A 23398-nucleotide genomic window follows, 5' to 3' on the forward strand; every position below is an offset into this window, starting at 1 on the left:
ACACTGAGCCCGCCTGCCGCCCTGTACCTTTGCCTCTGTTTGTGCAATAAACATTGTTACTTCGACACGGTCTGGACTTGGGTCTTACCTGATTCCTGATACAGGGAGAGGTTGCCAGCTGGTCAGCGCATGCTATGAGTACGCGTTCTGGTAATCCGTCTGGCCCTGCGGCCTTGTGAATGTTAACCTGTTTAAAGGTCTTACTGACATCGTCTATGGGGAGTGTGATCACACAGTCATCTGGAACAGATGATGCTCTCATGCATGGTTCAGTGTTGCTTTAATCGAAGCGAGCATAGAAGACATTTAGTAGACAACTGTAGTAGTAACAGCAACTTGCCAGTGTTATTATCCTACTTAATTCCTTTGCATGTCTCCTATGCATATTACACATACACTTGACTTGTTATTAGTGGTAGTAGTTAGGTCTACCTGAATAGTTAATCCAGACCGCCCTCTGTAGGTGATTTTGAGGGCATGCACTAGCCCTGTTCTGACATGTGGCCTCCAACAAAGAGATATCTGAAATGGAATGCTGTTCCATGTAACCATTAAAACCTCCACCATAGCCTCGCTGCTGGAGGGCCGTGGTCGACAGTTGGATACAAAAAACTGTGTCAGCTGTGTCAGATGGTTGTAAATATTGAAATTGTGCTATTTTTTATTTCTGCCTTTTCATGAAACAAAAGGTAGTATAGTAGAAAGGGTTTCATGTAGCTGAGGTGAGGAAGTAGCTTAGTGAAGATTCCAGGGCTGTATCAATCAACCCACATAGTTTTCCTGAACCCCCACTCGTGCCCTCACTCAGCAGTGCTGATGCATATTCTCTGTCACCTATACAGATCGACAGACTCAGCAGCTCTCTGTCTCTGAGGCCAATCTACTAAGATCTCTGACTTCTTTCCTCAGTTCCAGTGAAATAGTGTATGGTGAGTCCATCTCATTTAAAAAAACTGTTCTGTCTTTTTATTCACTTATTTTCAGTTGAGGAATTAGGATGAATCTCTTTTAACCAAATCAAGGATTTTGTTTCGGCTGTATTTTGGAGATGGAAAAAATATCAAGTTGAAAGTCTATTACTTGAATGTACTTTGAAGTATACAATACAATATTTTAGACTGCATTTATATCAATAATATATGTAAAATATTGTTCTTGAAATGTTCCTTTTCTATGACTTGTTTCCCTATAACCAGTGTCTTAAACAGATTTAAAACTGTTAATATGTTTCTATTAGAAGAGTTTGTGCTGTAACACAGGCAATATGGGTTCACCACAGTGCGCAAAGACATTCTAGCTGTGGCTTCAAAAGTAGAGATTATATTTATAAATAGTTGCTTTCATTGTGTGTATGAATAGAAAACCAAAAGGGGGTACGATTTTCAAGTAGACACACCCGTGGTTCATGTGTGTCGTTACTGCTTGTAATTTTCTTTTGAATTATACTGTAGATTATATTTTGAGACTTGCTGGCACTTGTAATCAGACAAATATGACAAAATAGGTTACTGTGCTTTGTATGAAAATAAGGGGCTGTATTTTTACGACGTTTTAAACAGAGACTCATTCTCAACTAGACGACAGACTAACCTTCATACTTCTTTGAAATATTCTGAACATAATGCAGTCCAGTAATGGGTTCTATAAGAATCTATAAGAAACAACTTGATTGGCCTGTTGGGATAGAGCCCTGGTTTAAACCTTACTGGCCAAACTGTGCCTTGACGATGTGTGGCTGATTTGGGCAATTTCATTCTATATATTGGCTAACTCATTACAGAGGTGCCACAACCCAGATCACTAAGACTGATGTGTTGTCGTTCCAGGGAGAATTAGAGAGTTAGGGGTCACAAAATACTTGATTACCCTCTTGGGTTTGGTCTTAAGCTCGACTGGCTAAATATGGCTGGGTGAGGGGCAATTGTCAGCTACCCAGCAAGTCAAGCATTTTGCAAGCTGCATGAAACAATAGCAGAACAAGACATTCAAAAAGCTTGATTTGAAATCAGCAATAGTCTTCTACGCTTAGGAAAAATATGCGCATTAAGTCCCTTATTGATTTTCCATTGAAGTAAGCAATTTCTAAATATTATTTGTTTTCTAGGTAGCAGTCTCAGCCACATACTTTAAATGAACTACTTATTAGTCTTCCACCATTTTAATGTATGTTTGATGTTTGTAGGCCTATTTGTGGTTGTTTCTGCAAACACTGTAGGTGTTCTTAAGCAACATTGTGTGGTCTCTTTGTTCTCTAAAGGCCTACACCACTATATAAAAAACAACATTGCCGCATTGAACACATTTATATTTAGTAGTAGCCAAAGCGAGCCCTAAAAATAGCTAGGTATTGTGTATCTAATGATTTAGGAATGTTTTTGTTAGCATAACTTACAGAACAGATCATGTTTCTGATATAACGTTTCTTTTCAATCATCTTCTGAACACTCTAATGGCAAAACATGATGAACTATTATTTATATGACTATGATTACATATGAAATACATGGCAAATATGTATTATTGTTACAGATCATGGCCATGTGCCAACGACTGAATTTAGCAAAGCTGAGTTTACTGCTTATAGTTGATTAATGTAATAGCTAAACCAAGGGCCCTCTATCATGTTATCCTCTGTGGTACAGTGGACAAGGCATTTCTATTGTAGAGCTCACAGTCACAAGTACTTGCATGGGAAAAGTTGTGCGTCAGAACACAGTTCTGCTATCTCTCCGCTCTTTAAATCTATGGCCTTCAGCCTGCCGAGAGGACCTGGGACTCCTCTAAGGGTCGGCCGGTTCAACCGTCCAACCTGCTGGTACTGTATGCGCTATATTGGCTCAGCTGTAAACCCCAACCAACCTCCGGGCAAAGCACTACTGAGAATGCAGGGTCTACCAGGGGAGAATATAGGCCTACAGCTGGTTTTGATGTGAGTTTAATGTCTTGTGGGAAAAAAGTAATTTTGTTGGAATGTAACGTTTGAATATTAACAGCATGGGTAATGTTTGTAGAAGTGTATTGGAAAAAGTGCTGATGCAGTTCAATATCCACCACACTGTCAGTCTCTGTTTTGTAAAGTAACATCTGGGTTGCTCTATATATTGTTAGGGAAATTTGTCTTGGTTGGTTTGTTTTCCTTATGAAGCAGTATAGCATTCAAAAATAGTTTTATTAAGCAATAAGGTCTGAGGAGGTGTGGTATATGGCCAACGTACCACGGCTAAGGGCTGTTCTTGTCTAAGGGCTGTTCTTGCCTGGACACAGCCCTTAGCCGTGGTATATTGGCCATTTATAAAAGAGATTATAAACTAGGTGGTTCGAGCCCTGAATGCTAATTGGCTGAAAGCCGTGGCATATCAGATCGTATACCATGGGTATGACAAAATGTTTGTGATATACTGTATGGCTAATATACCACGGTTAAGGGCTGTGTATCCAGGCACTCCGCGTTGCGTTGTACATAAGAACAGCTCTTAGCCGTGGTATATTGGCCATAAACCACACCCCCTCGGGCCTTATTGCTTTAATATATAGAGTATTCCCTTATCAGAAGTTTATCTCCATTTAGGTTTTCTGTTCTGGACTGGAAGGAAAGAAACATAAGGGAAGAGAATGGGGGTGGTCAAAAGCAAACAGCATATTTATGCTCCGATTACTGAGCTAGTGGTGAGACATTTATGGTTTTGTCTATGTGTTCACTCATAAATTCAGGGAACTAGAAAAGAAAATGTGGACATTTCCTCGTCAACAAGTCTCTTGTTGACAATACATCTTCTTCTCTGACAGATTGGTTTTTATGCTCAACATCTTTCCATTTGCATGGGAACTGACTTTCATGGCTATTCTCAAGTGGTTGAATCACAACACAGTTTTAAAAGCATAACACAAACATAGACACACATAGACAAAGATGACCCAGTCTTTACCTTCGCCCTCCTTTTGACATATCTCACCTCATAGAATCCTTTCACAAAGCACAGGACTTCATCTCTAAAACAATACATCAAATATTGGCCATGGGCCATAAGTTTGCACTTTTTTACAAGAAAAATAGGAATGAAGAGTTCCCATAAGGAGCTGCTAGTACATTGTGTATCATGTAATAAACTGAAGTTTGATTTTAGCAGTTGATTCAAACTACAAACCAAACCAAGGAAAACCACCCTGACCTATGACTCACACCAACAGTTAACATTTTTGATTTGCTAAAGCTTCCATTTTCCAAAATTAGGCTGTCAATTTAAACGGAAAATAGGAAGTTATATGAAAACCGCAAATAGATAACTCAGTACATCACTATGCTAACTGATTCAACTGTTTATTTTGCCTGCTAGACTTCTTTTATTTCTGCTTCTGTGCGTGAATATCATGTCATCTTGATAGTTGTCTGGTGTGCGTTTAAAAAGTTATGATACTCATCTGTGTCTTACCCACCAACAGGCATTTTCCACTTGTTATCAAACAAAGCTACCTCACAGCAGAGCAGACACCAGCTGCTTTGATGGTAATTGCACAGACTGCAGTCTACACTTCTTTTAAATTCTCCTGATAGTCAGAATAAAGCACAAATGAGTTTAAACAAATACTGATGGGGGATACAACTGAAATATTTTGTTTTTGTATTTTCATGTGTCTATAAAGGACATTTGTTTTCATAATCTTCATTGAAATGTGCAGCAGTGTGTTGAACAGCTCAGGGAAAATGTGAGAAAGAGCAGCACCTGTTCAACGTAAGAGTGAGAAACTGAAGACTTGGAGAAGGAGGATGGGGGCGGGTGCATTTCCTGTTGTGGCTGTGCTTAACACCAGTCTGTGCCGGTGTAGAGAAACACGCATAGCCTACTATTTCTCTCACTTACTGCACCCAGAACAGCCCAACCACACAAATACCCCAGATACTCCTCTGGATCCCTGAGATGGAGTTTCTGATGAAGACTGTAGACTGTCATCAACAACCTCAATTAGAGAAAAACTACGATCTGGAAAACATACTGTAGTTAGCATTACTTATGGTCATTTGAATATTGTGAAAATAATAATGCATTATTATTTCCATTCTCTCTCTGTATAGATCTTTAATCAGGAGCTTTCAGACAACTCCAACCCTTCCAACTGAGGAGTCTTCCCTCGTACTTCCTGAGGAGACTCAGACATGGCGACAGACCCTGCGACAGAACTGCCATTCTTCTACGGCAGCATCAGTCGCTCGGAGGCTGAGGAGCACCTGAAGCTGGCAGGCATGGCAGACGGGCTGTTCTTGCTGCGCCAGTGTCTGCGGAGCCTGGGCGGCTACGTGATCTCCCTGATATGGGACCTGGACTTCCACCACTATTCTGTGGAGAAACAACTCAATGGCACCTACTGTATTGCGGGTGGCAAGCCCCACTGTGGGCCAGCGGAGCTCTGTGAGTTCTACAGTAAGGACTCAGATGGCCTGGTGTGCAACCTGAAGAAGCCCTGTCTGCGCTCACCAGACAACCCCATTAGAGCAGGCGTATTTGATAACCTGAGGGACAACATGCTGAGGGAGTATGTACGACAGACATGGAACCTGGAGGTGAGGGTTGGCTGAAGAATAGGCAGCAGCGTCACACCAACAGCATCTCTGATGCCCTGTAGAACCTTGGCACGAGTAGGATAACTGATGTTAGTCTGCTGGCCCTGCTGGCCCTGTGTAGGCTCAGGTTGACTAACTGTCTGTCTGTGTTCAGGGGGAGGCCATGGAGCAGGCCATCATCAGCCAGGCCCCACAGCTGGAGAAGCTGATCGCCACCACTGCCCATGAGAGGATGCCCTGGTACCACGGCAAGATCCCTCGCCAGGAGGGGGAGAGGCGACTCTATTCCAGGGCACAGCCAGACGGAAAGTTCCTGTGAGTCATTTAATATATTTTAGTTCAATTCCATCCAAAAGTCCCTGTCGTGGTAATTCTTACACAGGGACATTCAAAGTCAATCTTAAATTAGTCATTATTTACAATCAGCGCACTGGAGAGGTTCCAACAAACTTGATGCACCATAGGGAACGTCTGTCAGGAGCTCTAACGGGGCAGTCCCATTAGTTCCCTTATATACAAACATATATATTAGTTCCCTTATATACAAACATAACAATTTACATCACATCCCAAAACACTCACAACAATGATTATAATGTTTTTTTCTCATCAGAGTCAGAGACAGGGAAGAGTCCGGCACCTTTGCCCTTTCTTTGGTGTACGGAAAAACGGCCTACCATTACCAGATCCTACATGACAAATCAGGGAAGTACTCCATGCCAGAGGGAACCAAATTTGACACTGTGTGGCAGGTAGACTGTTCTGTCTTCTTCAACAAATTGGTTCAAATTTATTATGTCTGCTACCTCATGTTAAAGTTAACCCCACTCTCCCTCCCTTCTACACTGCAGCTGGTTGAGTATCTTAAGATGAAGCCTGATGGGCTAGTGACAGTTCTGAGGGAACCATGTGTGAACCGCAACAATGCCAAACGTAATGAACCAACATTTTGTTCTCAAGTGAATCAAAATCATCACATTCTTCTTATCCTTTCACAAAATGTGTCCCCTATGCAATTTAATTAATTGTCTTATTTTTCAAATCCATTTTCAGAGACTCCGGTTGTGCCCTCAGGGGTGAGTGTCAAGAACATTTTATAATTTATCCATGGTAGATACAGTACTTTCCAAATTCATTCACACAGATCTACTGAATACAGTACATTTCTTTCAGAGGTTGTCCAGAACAAATAGATACACACCGCCACCTGGAGGTAGGTTACTAACATTACAACACACAACCATGGCCTTTCCACCAAAATCCACATCAAAAAATTATTGAACGTGTCTTTATGTCATTTACCTGTGATTTGGCCCTTTCTTACAGTACCTCTGGGGGGCTCCACGGAAGTCAACACTTCGCCCCCCACAGACCGTCAGATGCTGCCCATGGACTGCAGTGAATTTGTCAACCCTTACCATGACCCCAATGACCTGAAGAAGTTCTTCATCAATAGGGAGCAGCTGATGATTGACGAGGTGGAGCTCGGCTCAGGCAACTTTGGCTGTGTCAAGAAAGGAGTTTTCAAGACAAATAAGTGAGGGGGGGTGGGGGGTGCTGCTTCTTGGATGAATGAAAACAGAACCTGAGTTTAGAACCAATAACCTCATGCCTAGAGCCACTTATAACAACTGGTAACTACGTTTTATGTCACAGAGGTGTATAATTATTTTTATTGAGAAAGTGAGCTGATCAGGAAAAACTCTGAACACTAGTTAGAGGCTAACATTTAGAACAACATGGGGCCCTATTGATAACATATCACAAATGATTGTGTGCTTCCAGGGGCCACACGGATGTGGCCATCAAGGTGCTGAAGAGTGAGAATGAGAAGCTGGTGAAAGATGAGATGATGAGGGAGGCGGAGATCATGCACCAACTGAGTAACCCTTACATCGTCCGCATGCTGGGGCTCTGCCAGGCTGAGTGCCTGATGCTGGTGATGGAGATGGCTTCTGCTGGGCCACTCAACAAGTTCCTCTCCACCAATAAGTAAGGGCAATTATTTCACACGTGTAGTACAGTATATCATAAGGCATGTTTTTCTCTTAATAGTGACATTGATCATAGAGAGTTATGGAAATGCAATTAATGATAGCCCTGCTATTACTCAAACAGTGATGATGAGCTCAGCAAAGTGAAGCTAAATACCATGAGAATTGAGTTTATTTGAGTTCCCTTTCTGTCTCTCTACCTCTCAGGGATAAGGTCACAGTGGAGAACATTGTGGGGCTGATGCACCAGGTGTCTATGGGAATGAAGTACCTGGAGGAGAAGAACTTTGTGCACAGAGACCTGGCAGCTCGCAACGTCCTGCTGGTCAACCAACAGTTCGCCAAGATCAGTGACTTTGGCCTGTCCAAGGCTTTGGGTGCTGATGACAACTATTACAAGGTAGAAGTCTCTTGCATGTGTCATGTGCTATAATGTTAAGTTGCTCTGTTGTATATAGTTAAATGATGCAGTTCTTCATATGTACATTATTAATGTGGTATGGTAAGCATGTGTGTGCGTGGGTACATAGGCACGCACTGCAGGAAAATGGCCGCTGAAGTGGTATGCTCCAGAATGCATGAATTTCCACAAATTCTCCAGCAAGAGTGATGTCTGGAGCTTCGGTGTCACCATGTGGGAAGCCTTTTCTTTTGGAGGGAAACCATACAAGGTACTATCTGTACAGCAGCAGCAAGATCTATACACAACAAACATTTAAAGATGTATACTGCTGCCTAGTGGTTAGAGAGTTGGGCCAGTAACTGAAAGGTTGCTAGATCAAATCCCCGAGCTGACAAGGTAAAAATCTGTTGTTCCGCCCCTGAACAAGGCAGTTAACCCACTGTTCCTAGCCTGTCATTGTAAATAAGAATTTGTTCTTAACTGACTTGCCTAGTTAAATAAAAGTTCAATAATAACAGCCTCCAACAAAAGAGCTGTTGAGATGATCTTCATCTGTCTTTTTACCACATGTGATCAGAAAATGAAAGGTCCTGAGGTGATCAGTTTCATTGCCAGTGGGAGCCGCATGGAATGTCCATCTGGATGTCCAGATAAAATGTATGCTCTGATGAAGGACTGCTGGACATACAAGTAAGTGAGAAACCAGAGACCTATTCATTTTCACACCACATGCTACTAGACCACACTGCTGCCCAAAGGAGATCCATCAAGTCTAAAGTGTCTGATCTTTCTCTTCTCAGACACGAGGACCGGCCAGGCTTTGTGAAGGTGGAGGAGCGCATGCGAGGCTTTTATTACTCTATATCCAACAAAACTCTGCCTGAGGGGACCACAGACGCTGCTGAGCCTCTCAAATAGTCCAGGGACAAGATACACTCTGTCCCCGCACCACACAATGCATTCTTTGAGACAGACAATGAGCCTCTTATGAACTGGGAACAAGCTGACGGCTTCAGAAACAGGCAGCAACAGTAAACAGCTAAACAAGCCTTATTGACGCAAATGTGAGTCTGTAATGAAAGTAATTCATATTACAACAGCCTTTTTTATTAGCTCAGGACTGCATCATTTGTTGGTTTGAATGTTTTGGAAGAAACTAAAAAAAATGGTACATGTTAGAATTGTAAAACTGCATATTGAAAGTGTAATTCCCTGAAAATATAATTAGGTCTAGTGTGAATTCTGTTTCTATTTATGTGCTTTAGCTCTCTATACATTTGTTAACACGTCATGATGAATAACACATGTCACAGAATATGGTGTATGTATATCAAGTAATTGAATAAATTACTTTTTAATAAATTATGAAACAGACTTTAAGATCAGAAATATGGGATTAATTTCGTTTTTGAGTTGTGAAATTCACAATATCGGTTGCCAAGTTTGTCACTTCCACAAGAGATTGACATTTTCACAACACTTTAAAATCAAAAACTATGAGGAAACGATTAAACCCATAGCTATATCTTCGACACAACAGTCTTGCTTAGATTAATATGATGTCAAACAATTCACATTGTTTGAATTATCAAAATACTTGTAGGCATATCATTAGGCTACCAGCCTAACGATAGAGTTGCGCACGCCTCATTGAGGTGCGCCACTCTGTCCTCGGGCGGTGTACAGTGACGTCTGATCAAAGGAAGTTGTTTTTTTTTTTGGTAGGGAGGGGCTTATTTTCGTTTCCTAATAAAGTATAGACTTAGCGCTGTGAGTCGTATTCTTATACATTAATCATAATGTAGCTTTTGTTATACATTTGAAAACGATTAGCAAAGTTTATTTTATTCAAGGGAACATCGCTAAAGAAGGCTCAGTAAAGCGGAACAAGTAAGTGGTGTCTCTAAGTTCGGGGAAAGTGGTTGGGAGACGAATTTCGTCACCGTCAGCTCGGTAGCAATTTACTCCGTTATGTTTACGTGAAATGTAATAATGATCAATATTTTGATGAGAAGGTTATGCTTAGCTTTATTATGCGAAAAGCAACAAGTGCGATTGATGTCCTTTTTTTCACGTCATGAATAAACTTCGTAGCCTCGTCACGCGCCCTCATCGTTCACGAAACCAACATTAGCATCAGCGCGCAGGCTACCGCAATGCTACATCATGTACTAACTAGCTAGATTTAAGTTTTTCACTTTTACCTCCGACCACTTTATACTTCTGATGTCAGCTGTCTAGATATAGGCCTATAAGTAACTTCAATATATGAAATGGCCACTTCATAAAAATAAAAAAAAGGTCACTTCATAAAATCGTGCAAGGTTGTCCATGCTGACTCGCTTGGCTGAACTAGGCCGTAAAGTAAATGTGACAAATAGGAAATGACTCGTTGCAACATTGTAACCACATTCTAATTAAAAACCTCACTCTCTGCAACATGGTAACTATCTAGTCTACTCTGTAACAACACTCACTTTTGTAACTGGTTGGTGTTATTCTTCTCTAAATTGATGTGGACAGACTTCCATGAACCTACTACTCTTATGACAGCAGTCATGGAAGTGTATTTTTATGGTTTGGTTGTTAAATATGGTTAAATAATTTGATTATGTGATTATTAATCAGTGCTTAAACATGATTTATGAATTGTTTTTTAATTAGTTAATTGGAGCTCAGAAATGGACAGAGACACCACAAATGCTTACAGTATTATTCATTCATACCAAACAGAACTAATGGTGATGCAGATTGTTTTAACAAAGTATCGGTCAACAATTTGGACACACCTACTCCTTCAAGGTTTTTTACATTTTTTAAAAATTATTTTCTACATTGTAGAATAATAGTGAAGACATCAAAACTATGAAATGACACACATGGAATGATGTAGTAACCAAAAAAGTGTTACACAAATCAAAATATTTTATATTTGAGATTCTTCAAAGTAGCCACCCTTTGCCTTGATGACGGATTTGCACACTCTTGGCATTCTCTCAACCTGCTTTATGAGGTAGTCACCTGGAATGCATTTCAATTAACAGGTGTGCCTTGTTCAAAGTTAATGCCCTGGAGGGTAGGAGCGTTGGGCCAGTAACCGAAAGGTTGCTGGATCGAATCCCCGAGCTGACAAGGTAAAAAACATTATGTTGTTCTGCCCCTGAACAAGGCAGTTAATACACTGCCGAAGCCATGGATGTCGCACCTCTCTGAATCAGAGGGTTTGGGTTAAATGCGGTAGACACAACTGACTAGGTATCGCCCTTTCCCAGTCCGGAAAATGTTAAGAACTTTGAAAGTACCTTCAAGTGCACTTGAACTGGCTCTCATGAGGACCGCCACAGGAAAGGAAGACCTCTGCTGCAGAGGATAAGTTCATTAGAGTTACCAGCCTCTGAAATTGCAGCCCAAATAAATGCTTCAGAGTTCAAGTAACAGACATCTCAACATCAACTGTTCAGAGGAGACTGCGTGAATCAGGCCTTCATGGTCGAATTGCTGGAAAGAAACCACTACTACAGAACACCAATAATAAGAGGCTTGCTTTGGTCAAGGAACAAGCAATGGACATTAGACCGGTAGAAATCTGTCCTTTTGGTCTGAGTCCAAATTGTATATTTTTGGTTCCAATCGGCGTGTCATTGTGAGATGCAGAGTAGGTGAACGGATGATCTCCACATGTGTGGTTCCCACCGTGAAGCTTGGAGGAGGTGGTGTGATGGCTTGGGGGTGCTTTGCTGGTGACACTTTAGAATTCAAGGCACACTTAACCAGCATGGCTACAACAGCATTCTGCACCGATACGCCATCCCATCGAGTTTGGGCTTAGTGGGACTATCATTTGTTTTTGAGTTTGAGTTTATTTTATTTTTACAGGGACAGTGCGCATTAATCAACGTTTCAGTAAAAGTGCCGGTTTTAGCCAGCCGGCTAATTTTCAACCGCAGTCCCTGGGCAGGTTATTAAAAACAATTACAATATAGACAATAGCAGCATAGAACAAGCAAGACATAGCAACATAGGACAAGCAAGACATAGCATACAGAGCAACATAGGACAAGCAAGACGTAGCATACAGACAGAGCAACATAAAACAAAAAGCAGCAAGACAAAATTCATAAAAGCAACAAAGTGTTTCCACACCTCACAAGCTACAGACAACAGACATGGAAAGCGGCAACACACAGCTAGGGACCATGTTCACAAATCTGATTGACCTTTAGCCATGTCTTCAAGCATTTTGTGAAAGTGTGATATGTGGTGCAGTTATGTGTGTCTGATGGCAGTGTATTCCAGACATGGGAAGCTCTCACAGAGAATGCAGATTTACTAAAGGTGATTTTCCTTAAGGGAACTATACAGTCACCTCTCATGGCAGACCGTGTGGATCTGCTGCAGGACAATGACCCAACATACCTCCAGGCTGTGTAAGGGCTATTTGGCCAAGAAGGAGAGTGATTGAGTGCTGCATCAGATGACCTGGCCTCCACAATCACCCAACCTCAACCCAATTGAGATGGTTTGGGATGTGTTGGACCGCAGAGTGAAGGAAAAGCAGCCAACAAGTGCTCCGCATATGTGGGAACTCCATCAAGACTGTTGGAAAATCATTCCAGGTGAAGCTGGTTGAGAGAATGCCAAGAGTGTGCAAAGTTGTCATCAAGGCAAAGGGTGGCTACTTTGAAGATTTCTCAAACTATATTTTGATTTGTTTATTACTTTTGTGGTTACTACATGATTCCATATTTGTTATTTCATAGCTTTGATGTCTTAACTATTATTCTACAATGTAGAAAATGGTAAAAAATAAATAAAAAAACTTTAAATGAGTAGGTGTGTCTAAACTTTTGACTGGCACTGTTATATTACAAATTTAAGAAATAAATTGTGGGCCTTGTTGGCATAGTTGTGGTTAGAGCGTTGGACTAGTAACCGGAAGGCTGCGAGTTCAAATCCCCGAGCTGACAAGGTACAAATCTGTCGTCCTGCCCCTGAACAGGCAGTTAACCCACTGTTCCTAGGCCGTCATTGAAAATAAGAATTTGTTCTTAACTGACTTGCCTGGTTAAATAAAGGTAAAATAAATAGCCACACCAGATGGAATACTGCATGTTACTGCTGAATTTGACAATATGGCATCTATGTGAATCTGACACTGTCAATTATTCTTTCTACCCCTCTCAGATTTGACCCTTCAACAGCCTCAGGACTAACATCATCTGTGAGAAAAATAAAACCAGTGTGTAACAGCTCCACTGTTGTTGATTTCTCCTCCATCTAACCAGTAAATAATTATTTAAGACATAAACAAACTGCCACATGCAACAATGTCCATGGCCCTGAAGCAAGTCTTCAACAAGGACAGGACATTCCGGCCGAAGCGTAAGTTTGAGCCCGGGACACAGCGCTTCGAGCTGCACAAGAAGGCCCAGGCGTCTCTGAATGCAGGCCTGGACCTGAAGCAGGCGGTAGCACTGCCCCATGGAGAGGACCTGAATGACTGGGTAGCCGTGCACGTGGTGGACTTCTTCAACCGCATCAACCTCATCTACGGCACCATCAGCGACTCCTGCACCGACCAGACCTGCCCCGTAATGTCTGGAGGGCCCAAGTACGAGTACCGCTGGCAGGATGAGCACAAGTACAAGAAGCCCACAGCCGTTCCAGCCCCAAAGTACATGAGCCTGCTGATGGACTGGATTGAGGTACAGATCAACAACGAACACATCTTCCCCACCAACGTCGGTATGTACAAATAATGATAACTAGGTACATGGGCTGGGATCAGCATTGTGATAAATGGGTTTAATGTTTTGGCAGGTTTACAAAAGAGAATCTTGATAGGCTGAATTCCTTGAGTTTGCTTTGTCATTACTAAGTGCAACAGCTATATTTGTTCATCTACAAAGAGCCAGAAATTCTTAACCTTCCATTCTTCACATCCTCCCACCACACAACTTGGTATCTGACTAGCTGTAGAAACAGCCAAGCAATAGCATTAGAAATTGGTCACAGAATCCACAGTAGGGTATAAATAGGCATGGCATGTGCACATGTCCCTGGAAATGCATTGTTAAAATGCTATTAGAATAGTGTAAATGGATGGACTATTGCAGACCTGCCAACATGCACGCATTTTGCGTACCAACTACGCAATTCTCTGTCCATGTAAGCAGGTACGAGATCCGAGTTAAAAGTACGCAGAAATGAATAAGGCCTGTATTTTTTTAAATGTAATTTTAATAAAATATATCTACTGAGAAAATCTAACATCTCAATTATCGAGCTGCAACACACAGACATGTCCGTGTGTTGTGGAAAGGTAAACACTAATTGTTTCAAGCTAACCTTAGCGAAAATAAAATGGGCATTCAGTGCCAGCAGTTCACACGCATTTGCTAGTGCAATAAATCTATTTAAATACGAAAAATAACTGGTCGCATTTGTGCAATTAGTTGTATTTTCCACGTAACATTACGAGGATCACCCAACCTGATATACTGTAATTGTAATTATGATCCACGTCACAAAAAGCATTACAAAAGTATAATCAAAAATCAATCTAAACATATATATATATATATATTGGCATTAAATGGAGTCGTTTAAAAGTTTAGAAGGCTGCGCGAAGAAGGATTGAGTGTCCGGTTTTAGCTATAGAGGCAATGCTTCTAAAATGCCTTTGCACTAGATTTGAGATTTTATCAACTTCGAAAAGGATGTATGCGCTGCAAAGAAATACAATGGGCACCTTTTACATAGGCTGAAACACCGGACTCTACTAGCGAACAGCGTTCAAATTCCCTTTGCGGTAGCCTACTTAAGCTTTGTGTAGCTAGTTTGCGTTCTGTGTCGATGCGATAATTTATTTTTGTGTTTTCAAAATGATTTTGCTTTTAGTGTTGATTAGGAACCATGTCTAAAAAAAAAAAGCATCAGACTCACAAACAGCGTGTGCTATGGGAAGTAAACTCAAATTTGCAGGTACTCTAAAAAGTTGGACAGGGTTGGCAGGTCTGCTATTGGATGGATGAAGGAAAATATGAATAATCTGTCCTGTGGTCATTTAAAGGCTCACATATCTCCTTCAAGTGATACAAGCATGATCCAGTGATACACAAAAAGTTGAGAATGAATCTGACAAGTAGACTGATTCAAACACACATGGTTGAGAGCATGACTGCTTTTGTTTACTTCACATGTTTCAGGAGGATACGTCTTCATATTTTTGTCATGTTTTATTTTTGAAGGTACTCCCTTCCCCAAGACCTTCATGCAGGTAGCTAAGAAGATTTTGTCTCGCTTGTTCCGTGTGTTCGTCCACGTCTACATCCACCACTTTGATCGTGTGAGCCAGATGGGTGCAGAGGCCCACGTCAACACCTGTTACAAGCACTTCTACTACTTCGTAACAGAGTTCAACCTCACAGACCATAAGGAGCTTGAGCCACTGGTGAGTGAGGAAAAAATAATTTAATTGTCTATCTTGTTGGTATGTGAGCTGATCAAACAATTGCACATGCTTATAAAGGCAAGGATACATTTTAATTTCCATATTTCTTTGACATTACATGGCTTTTGTGTAAAGGAAGCTGCCTTTAGTTATGTCTGTTTTGCACCCTAGAATTGTGATCTTTACGAGCACATTTTTGTGCTTTTGCTATAATAATATTGCTAAACTACAACTCCTGTCTCCTACAGAAAGAGATGACATCACAGATGTGCCACTAAGGGAGCGCCACTGACCACTTGACACATTCCCCCTTGAAGACTAGTTCCGTCCATGTAGAAGAATGAAACAGGAAACGTAAACCAAATCTAAAAGAGTCTTTATTTTTATAAACAAGTACTGTAATCTATTTTAACCATGTAGGTCTTTTTAACCAGGAACCTTGTAAGGCATTCTGTTCCTTTTAATGTTTTGAGCATTTTATCAGAGCACAGTATTAAGAGATCTTTCTTTTTAATTTGAAGCTGAATCATTCCTGTCATTTAGTTGTTCTCATATCTTAAAATAATATATGTATGTTTGTACATATCTAAGATTGTAGTATGTGGTGACATTAAACATACTCATTCTATGTTCCTACTCTAAACTCAGTGTCTTATGTTTAATTATAGAATGGGTAGTTTGGATCCTGGATGCTGATTGGATGAGCAGCGTTTGAAGCCTTGTTGTATTACCATTGTTATTTTTCCAGAATATACACTCAAACTAATATATTATTTGTTAATTAAATCTATGGCATTGTTTTGTAAAAGCAATAAAATAACTGAGAACAAAGCATGTAGAGCGAGACCAACTAACATAATAAACCAGTCGTGCAGGTCTTAAGTTGGTCCACAAGGTGGCATAAAGAGCACAAAAATATGGCTGGTGTAAGGGTTGTGGAGTTAATATGTAGCTGGAAGCCCATTCATTCAGTTTAATATATGCCATTAACCTCATCCTAGACTTATAGATCCATTGAAGGGGAAACGTAGAGCTTGTGACATGATTCAGGGTAATTATCTGATTTAAAACGGTTATGCAAGAAACCGTATGGAGTGAAGGAAGACAGTGACTTTGTTGTAAATGTTTTCTTCTGTCCTCCATAATTGCTCAAACTAAGAAGGAACACTACTTGGCCTTTGCCAGATAGGCTTGGGCACAGTGGTCTGGGGTGGATTAACAGGCCATGATATTTCATAATGAACAGTATTATGTCACAGCCAGGGAGAGTTAAAGGCAAGAATGATTTTCATTCATAACCTGTCCTATTCCTTGTCGATGGGGACAACGTATCAACGTAACCATGACCTGAACCCACTTGACTTGAGCTAAATGAATCCAAGGACATCACATGAAATTCACTTTCTTGGATGAGTAGGCTCCTCAAAGGTAGGTCGATCGGTTGTCAATCTGGTCTCAGAGCATTTTGTATTCTGTATGTAAATCCGAGACACTCCATTTAGTATGATATGTTCTGTTTTGTATGATTACGTAAGACCAGGGGTGGAAAAAGTACCCAATATTCATACTTGAGTAAAAGTAAAGATACCTTAATAAAAAATGACCTAAGTGAAAGTGACCCAGTAAAATCCTACTTGAGTGAAAGTCTAAAAGTATTTGGTTTTAAATATATTTAAGTATCAAAAGTAAATGTAATTGCTAATATATATAAGTATTAAAAGTAAATTATTTCAAATTCCTTTTAAGCAAATCAGATGGCACCAAACCACAATTTTCTTTTTAAATACAGACAAAATATTTTTGTGTTTAGTGAGTCTGCTAGATCAGATGCCCTAGGGATGTTTCTTATTTTATTTAACTAGGCAAGTCAGTTAAGAACAAATCCTTATTTTCAATGATGGCCTAGGAACTGCCTGTTCAGGGGCAGAGCAACAGATTTGTACCTTGTCAGCTTGGGGATTTGAACTTGCAACCTTTCAGTTATTAGTCCAACGCTCTAACCACTAGGCTACCCTGCAAGTTCGCTTTCAGTATGTAAATTAGACCATTTTCCTGTCCTGCTAAGCATTCAAAATATAACAAGTACTTTTGGGTGTCAGGGAAAATGTATGGAGTAGTAAGTACATTATTTTCTTTGGGAATGTAGTGGAGTAAAAGTTGTAAAAAAATAAATAAAAGTAAAGTACAGATACCTAAAAAAATATAGCGACTTAAGTAGTACTTTAAAGTATTTTTACTTAAGTAATTTACACCACTGCATAAGATAGATGGTTACTTAGTAGGGAGTTGGTCAGGATGGGTGGGCGTATAATGTGAATGTCTAGCAACCCAAAGGTTGTGTGTTCAGATCTTATCACTGCCAACTTGACCATTTTAGCTAATTACCAACTTTTCAACGACTTAAATGTTAGCTAACCCTTCCCCTAGCCTTAACCCTTTAACCTAACTTTAACCCTAACACCTAGCCTAGCTAACATTAGCCATCAAGCTAGATTTTGTAACATATCATACGGTTTGCAAATTCTTAACATATAATACAAATTGTAATTCATAACATACAGTATCATACAAAATGGGTGATTGGCAACCACAACTTAATACATGCCATATGAAATGTAACACATCATACTAAATGCAATGTCTTGGATTTACGTCCAGAATAATACAAAATGCTCTGAGACCAGGTTGCAAAACCTGGAAACCACCTTTATTTCAGGCTGTCGTGCCAAGAGTACCCACTGGCCATGTTACAGGAGTACATGACCTCTAGCTGTGAGGGGAAGAGGATTATTTCTATCTGCCCTCGGTCAACAATATTACATAGCAGGTTCTAATCAAAATTCTCTCTGCATCTGCTTGACTATGTAGTCTCAGTGCCAACTCACAAGAGTAATTTCCCCTCATTCTTCCCTACAGCCACCATGTGACTGGGCTCCTTGCGTGAGCTACGTGTGAGACCGACCGGAGATGATTTGACTCATCTCAACCTGCTTGTTTTTTTTTGTGTGAAATGTTTTAGACCAGACTGGACTCCACTCGACATTTGGAGAATTGGCATAAAAAGGCGGAGTTTCAACTGGATCAGGGCGGGATCAAATTAAAGAATTTCCGTAGCACCAATCAAACGTGAATTTACTCAACTCTGTCTGAGTTGTTGCAATGACAATGTGCTTCTGCTGTTTTTAATGCAAATGTCATTGTTAACACGGTGGATTATGTGACTCAGCAAATATTAGGCTGTGAGTGCACACCCTAACGGTTTCATGACTTGCAAATCAGTTTGCCTCATGTATGGTCCTCCTGTATTATCTCGCAGACTGAGTGTCAGTACAAATGGTCTTATTTAAATTAGAATGAAGTTCTAATTGAAATAGGATCATATTCCTGTTACATAGTAGGATATTTCAATAAAACATGTGCTTGGGATGTCTGTAATATTTAGGACTTTATAATGAAATATTCTCAAATGTACACAGAAAGGGATCAAAAGTGTCAATTTGGGTTAAAATAGAATTTGGTAGTGACAGTATACAGTACTTTATTGTGTATGTATAAATATGTCATACTATTTGCATTAAAAACAGCTGACAACGTCACGAAAACCATGCGCATGCTTCAATGGGGCAAAAGTCCTTGTGTTGTTGTGATTCTAGATGGCCGGATAACTAGCAACAATGACAAGACGTTTCATGTGTGGAATCGTGGGTGACTCGTTTCAGCTAGTTATATCTTGTTCTTTATACTATGTCTTGTTTTAAGGTGTTTTGACTGATGTCACTTCTATGCTAATATGTCTCATATTCGCTAACTAACCAACAACTGTCAGGATATATTTGTGAGACAAGTGCTCATCATTGTGCAAATGTATTTACAGTATGTTTTCAATAGCCTAAAATCGAAGACAAAATATGGTTTACGTTGACAACAATACCCAGTCTGTTTTTCCCATAGTTGCGAATGAGTCGCTTTTGTTTCTAAACAACCATCCCATCGATCTATGCTACTCATTAAACAATTTCCTTCACAATTTGTGGTTCTACTTAAATTTGAAGCCCCTAAATATATATGTTTACTAGATAAGTACAAGGATAGGTACCGTATAACTACAGTGTAGGAACATATTATTAGGCCAACATAGTAATTACTAAAGTTGCCTGACATGTAAGATAACACATATAGAAAATGTACCTGAATACCATGCAAATGCGGCAGGGTAGCCTAGTGGTTAGAGCGTTGGACTAGTAACTGGAAGGTTGCAAGTTCAAACCCCCGAGCTGACAAGGTACAAACAAATCTGTCGTTCTGCCCCTGAACTAACCCACTGTTCATAGGCCGTCAATGAAAATAAGAATTTGTTCTTAACTGACTTGCCTAGTTAAATAAAGGTAAAAATACATTTTTAGGGACAACGCAGGGAATTCTTTCAGTTAAGGTTGTCTGTTGGTTGAGCGGTTGGTCTGGACTAGTCCGACATTTAAGTGAGATCTTCAAATAATATACAAAATTCCAAACACTGCAGTCCTAAAGTGAACTGAATATATATTAATTTCACAGCACATTTGAGCAATTGTTCATGTCCTTAGTGGGAATATCTTGGAGAGAGTATTGGGTGGGATGTATCATGTGTGGTCTCTGGAACCTATAGCTTAGTGATACGTGTACTTTTGGTGCTATTATGTCTTTATCCTAAAGTGTCATTGGGACTTGTAAAGGTGCTATTTGGATAACATGTATTGCTATAATAGTATTTTATTTTGCTTGAAAGTTGTAGTGTTTCCTTTCCTTTAAAGGTGGCCATGTTTTCAAATGTTCTGGGAACCTCATTCTAAGAAAAAGTGTGTGTAAATCTTCACCATGTGACGTTGATCGCTGACTCCTTGGAAAAACCCAGCAGCCAAGATGAAACAGAAGAGGACTGCTAACTGCAGCACACTCATCTCTCTTGTGCAGAGTAATAAGCATGTGTGCACACATTCACACACCTATGATACATACACACGTATTTGTATACATCACAGACACACGTGACGTGCATAACTGGACATGTTGACCCCCCTGAACAAAACATTTTGAGGGGGGGGGGGTTTAATTCCTCTACAGTACTTAGTGTAGTTGTAGGCCTAATGTATGTACATACTTGTTAATACTTACTGTAAGTATGTTGTTTAAATCAATTAACCTGTTATGTATGTTGTCTTGAGCTACTACACATAAAAATTCCAGCTATTCTTTTACTTTTCCTGTTGAAAATATTCCAAGTATAAATACAGTAATGTACACACATTTAATGGGGGAAAAATTCAAGGATTTGGCCATTCAAGAAGTTTGCAGAGGTTGGTAGTTAATGTATTGTGCACGTTCTGATGCATGTCAGTCATACATCACTCAGGTGGTTGCTACACACTGGTGGTGAATGAGTAACTCATACTTATGACTGTAGCACACAAAAGTGCTGTATAAATGCAATCCATTATTGTTATCATCCTCTCAGCCACACCTCCTGATCTCAGCCAATCCGTGAGCAGGCAGAAATATCCCCTCTCTGAAAGACTACCCCCTGGGATGTTGTTATTGGAATGAGGTTGCCACTTGAAGCCTTTTACTATGCCCCTGCTACTGTTACCCCATAGTGCCCCTCCACAGCCCCATGGTTTGTTTTCCAACCTAACCTTGGATTGCATCATGTGGTCCTGGCCCTACTGAGTAGCAGCCAATCCCTTTACATAATGTTTGCTGCAGTTTAAGGCCCAAGTATATGGGCCAAAATACACTGAGGGCCCGGGGAGAGGGAAGGAGAGAGAACACAGTCACAAGATGTTCCTGTTCTTATAAACAAGTCCTACAAGGAAAATAGCACATACAGTAGCAAGTGTTTCATGGCCACATAGTAACAATAGGCAAACAACAGAAAGAACATGGTCTACAGGTTTGGGTCATGGCAATAATTCAACATATTTTGCACAACCATTAAATAAACAGATCAATTATTTTGGGTGTGGCATAGGCTACAGTGCCTTCAGAAAGTATTCACACCCCTTTACCTTTTCCACATTTTATTGTCTTATAGCCTGAATTTAAAATAGATTTTGTGTCACTGATCTACACACAATACCCCATCATGTAAAAGTGGAATTTGAAATGTCTTGGGTCAATAAGTATTCAACCCCTTTGTTATGGCGTCCCTAAATAAATTCAGGAGTAAAAATGTGCTTAATAAATCACATAATAAGTTGCAAGGACTCATTCTGTGTTCAATAAAAGTGGTTAAAATATGTTTTCATGAATACCCCAACTCTGTAGCCCACGCATACAATTATCTGTAAGGTCCCTCCATCGAGTAGTGAATTTCAAGCACAGATTCCGCCACAAAGACCAGGGAAGTTTTTTAGTGACTTGTAAAAAAGGGTACCGATTGGTAGATGTGTAAAAAAAAAAAAAAAAAAAAAAGCAGCCGCTGAATATCCCTTTGAGCATGGTGAAGTTATTAATTAAACAAATGGAATACAGTTAAGCACAGGCAAAATCCTAGAGGAAAACCTGGTTCAGTCTCCTTTCCAACAGACACTGGGAGACAGATTCACCTTTCAATAGGACAACAACCTAAAATACAAGGCCAAATCTACACAAATCTACAATATTTTGCTTACCAAAATGACATTGAATGTCCCTGAATGGCCTAATTACAGTGTTGACTTAAGTCAGCTTGAAAATCTATGGCAAGACTTGGCAAATCTATGGAAAATGGCTTTCTAACAATGATCAACAACCAACTTGACAGAGCTTGAAGAATAAAACCAAAAAATGATGGGCAAATATTGTACAATCCAGGTGTGCAAAGTTCTTAGAGACTTAACTAAAAAGACACAGATGTAATCGCTGTAACTTCTAAAATGCATTGTCTCAGGGGGTTGAATACTTAACTAGTTGTATTTTTCATACATTTTAATACATTTGAGAAATGTTCTTCCCCTTTGACATTATAGAGTATTTTGTGTAGATTGTTGACCAAAGATGATACTTAAATCAATTTGAATCCCACTTTGTAACACAACAAAATGCGGAAAAGTCAGTGGGTATGAATACTTTCTGAAGGCACTGCATGTAATGCTTGACTTTATAGAACTTGCTAAAGCTCGTTCTTAAACATTGTGAGAAAGCAATCCATTGCACATGATCAAAATAAATGGGGTGCCTCTTTTACTCATTATGTCAATGTTGCTTAGGCCTAACGGGAAGATACAGTAGCTAAATGTATTGTATGCTGCTGCATAAATTATGTAATATGTATATGTATACTAATATAAATACAGATATGTATACTGTAGCAAAGAAAGTAATACTAAGTGTATGTTGTGTAGTAAGCTGTTAGTAGCCCATGTCCCTCACCCTAAGAATTTGGTCTATTTTCCCCTCTTAATTTCACCTACTGTTCTGACTTAGTGATGCACATGTAGCCTATAACCTGTTTTAGAGAAATGTAATCATTGAATATTGTAAGAGCTTTCATTGTTTGCTTATATGCCCCCTTTATTTATCCTACGGTTCTGACTTGGTGTACAGGGAGAACACTGTAAGAACGGCCCATGTTCTGAATTCTGTCGCTGTCTATGTCAGTGCGGAACAAACGCACATTAACGCACATTAACGCACATTAATGTCTTAATCAAAATTTTAGATTGCCACTTATCTGCTTGTCGTCCCTTTATACCATAGTTTGTACATCTCAGTTGTCAGTAGAAACCACATTTGTTTAAGCAAGTCAGCCATATCAGCTATGTTTTTTTTAAAGGCAGTAAATGAGGCTGAATGAACTGTTTCGCTGCCAGACAAGGCTCCGCTGATAGCCAGGCGTAGCAGTGGTAAGGTGTTGGCACTGCTGTTGGGACTCTGCTGTTGGGACAGGTTTATGTAGGCCTTAACAGTTTGTGTGCACCGTTTGTCACCGTTATAGTGCAATTAATGTATTGTTTAGTGTTGTGTAGTGGTGGCAT

The 23398-nt window shown here is 40.0% G+C and overlaps 2 protein-coding genes across 2 annotated transcripts; both read left to right on the forward strand.

The window, feature by feature from the left end:
• Nucleotides 1–851: 851 nt before the first annotated feature.
• Nucleotides 852–9328, forward strand: LOC139410173 (zeta chain of T cell receptor associated protein kinase 70). Its single transcript, XM_071155626.1, has 13 exons — nucleotides 852–929; nucleotides 5072–5557; nucleotides 5712–5872; nucleotides 6171–6309; nucleotides 6409–6490; nucleotides 6611–6633; nucleotides 6731–6770; nucleotides 6884–7094; nucleotides 7343–7549; nucleotides 7759–7951; nucleotides 8082–8222; nucleotides 8532–8644; nucleotides 8755–9328. The coding sequence occupies exons 2-13, from the start codon at nucleotides 5153–5155 to the stop codon at nucleotides 8870–8872; spliced, it is 1833 nt and encodes a 610-aa protein (XP_071011727.1). The 5' UTR covers nucleotides 852–929; nucleotides 5072–5152; the 3' UTR covers nucleotides 8873–9328.
• A 288-nt stretch (nucleotides 9329–9616) lies between these two features.
• On the forward strand, nucleotides 9617–16050 carry LOC139409226 (MOB kinase activator 3A). Its single transcript, XM_071154081.1, has 4 exons — nucleotides 9617–9844; nucleotides 13139–13699; nucleotides 15205–15407; nucleotides 15656–16050. Exons 2-4 carry the CDS (start codon nucleotides 13282–13284, stop codon nucleotides 15683–15685), a joined length of 651 nt encoding a protein of 216 aa, XP_071010182.1. The 5' UTR covers nucleotides 9617–9844; nucleotides 13139–13281; the 3' UTR covers nucleotides 15686–16050.
• The last annotated feature ends 7348 nt before the right edge of the window (nucleotides 16051–23398 follow it).

Source organism: Oncorhynchus clarkii, chromosome 5 (assembly GCF_045791955.1).
Source record: "Oncorhynchus clarkii lewisi isolate Uvic-CL-2024 chromosome 5, UVic_Ocla_1.0, whole genome shotgun sequence".
NCBI lineage: Eukaryota > Metazoa > Chordata > Actinopteri > Salmoniformes > Salmonidae > Oncorhynchus > Oncorhynchus clarkii.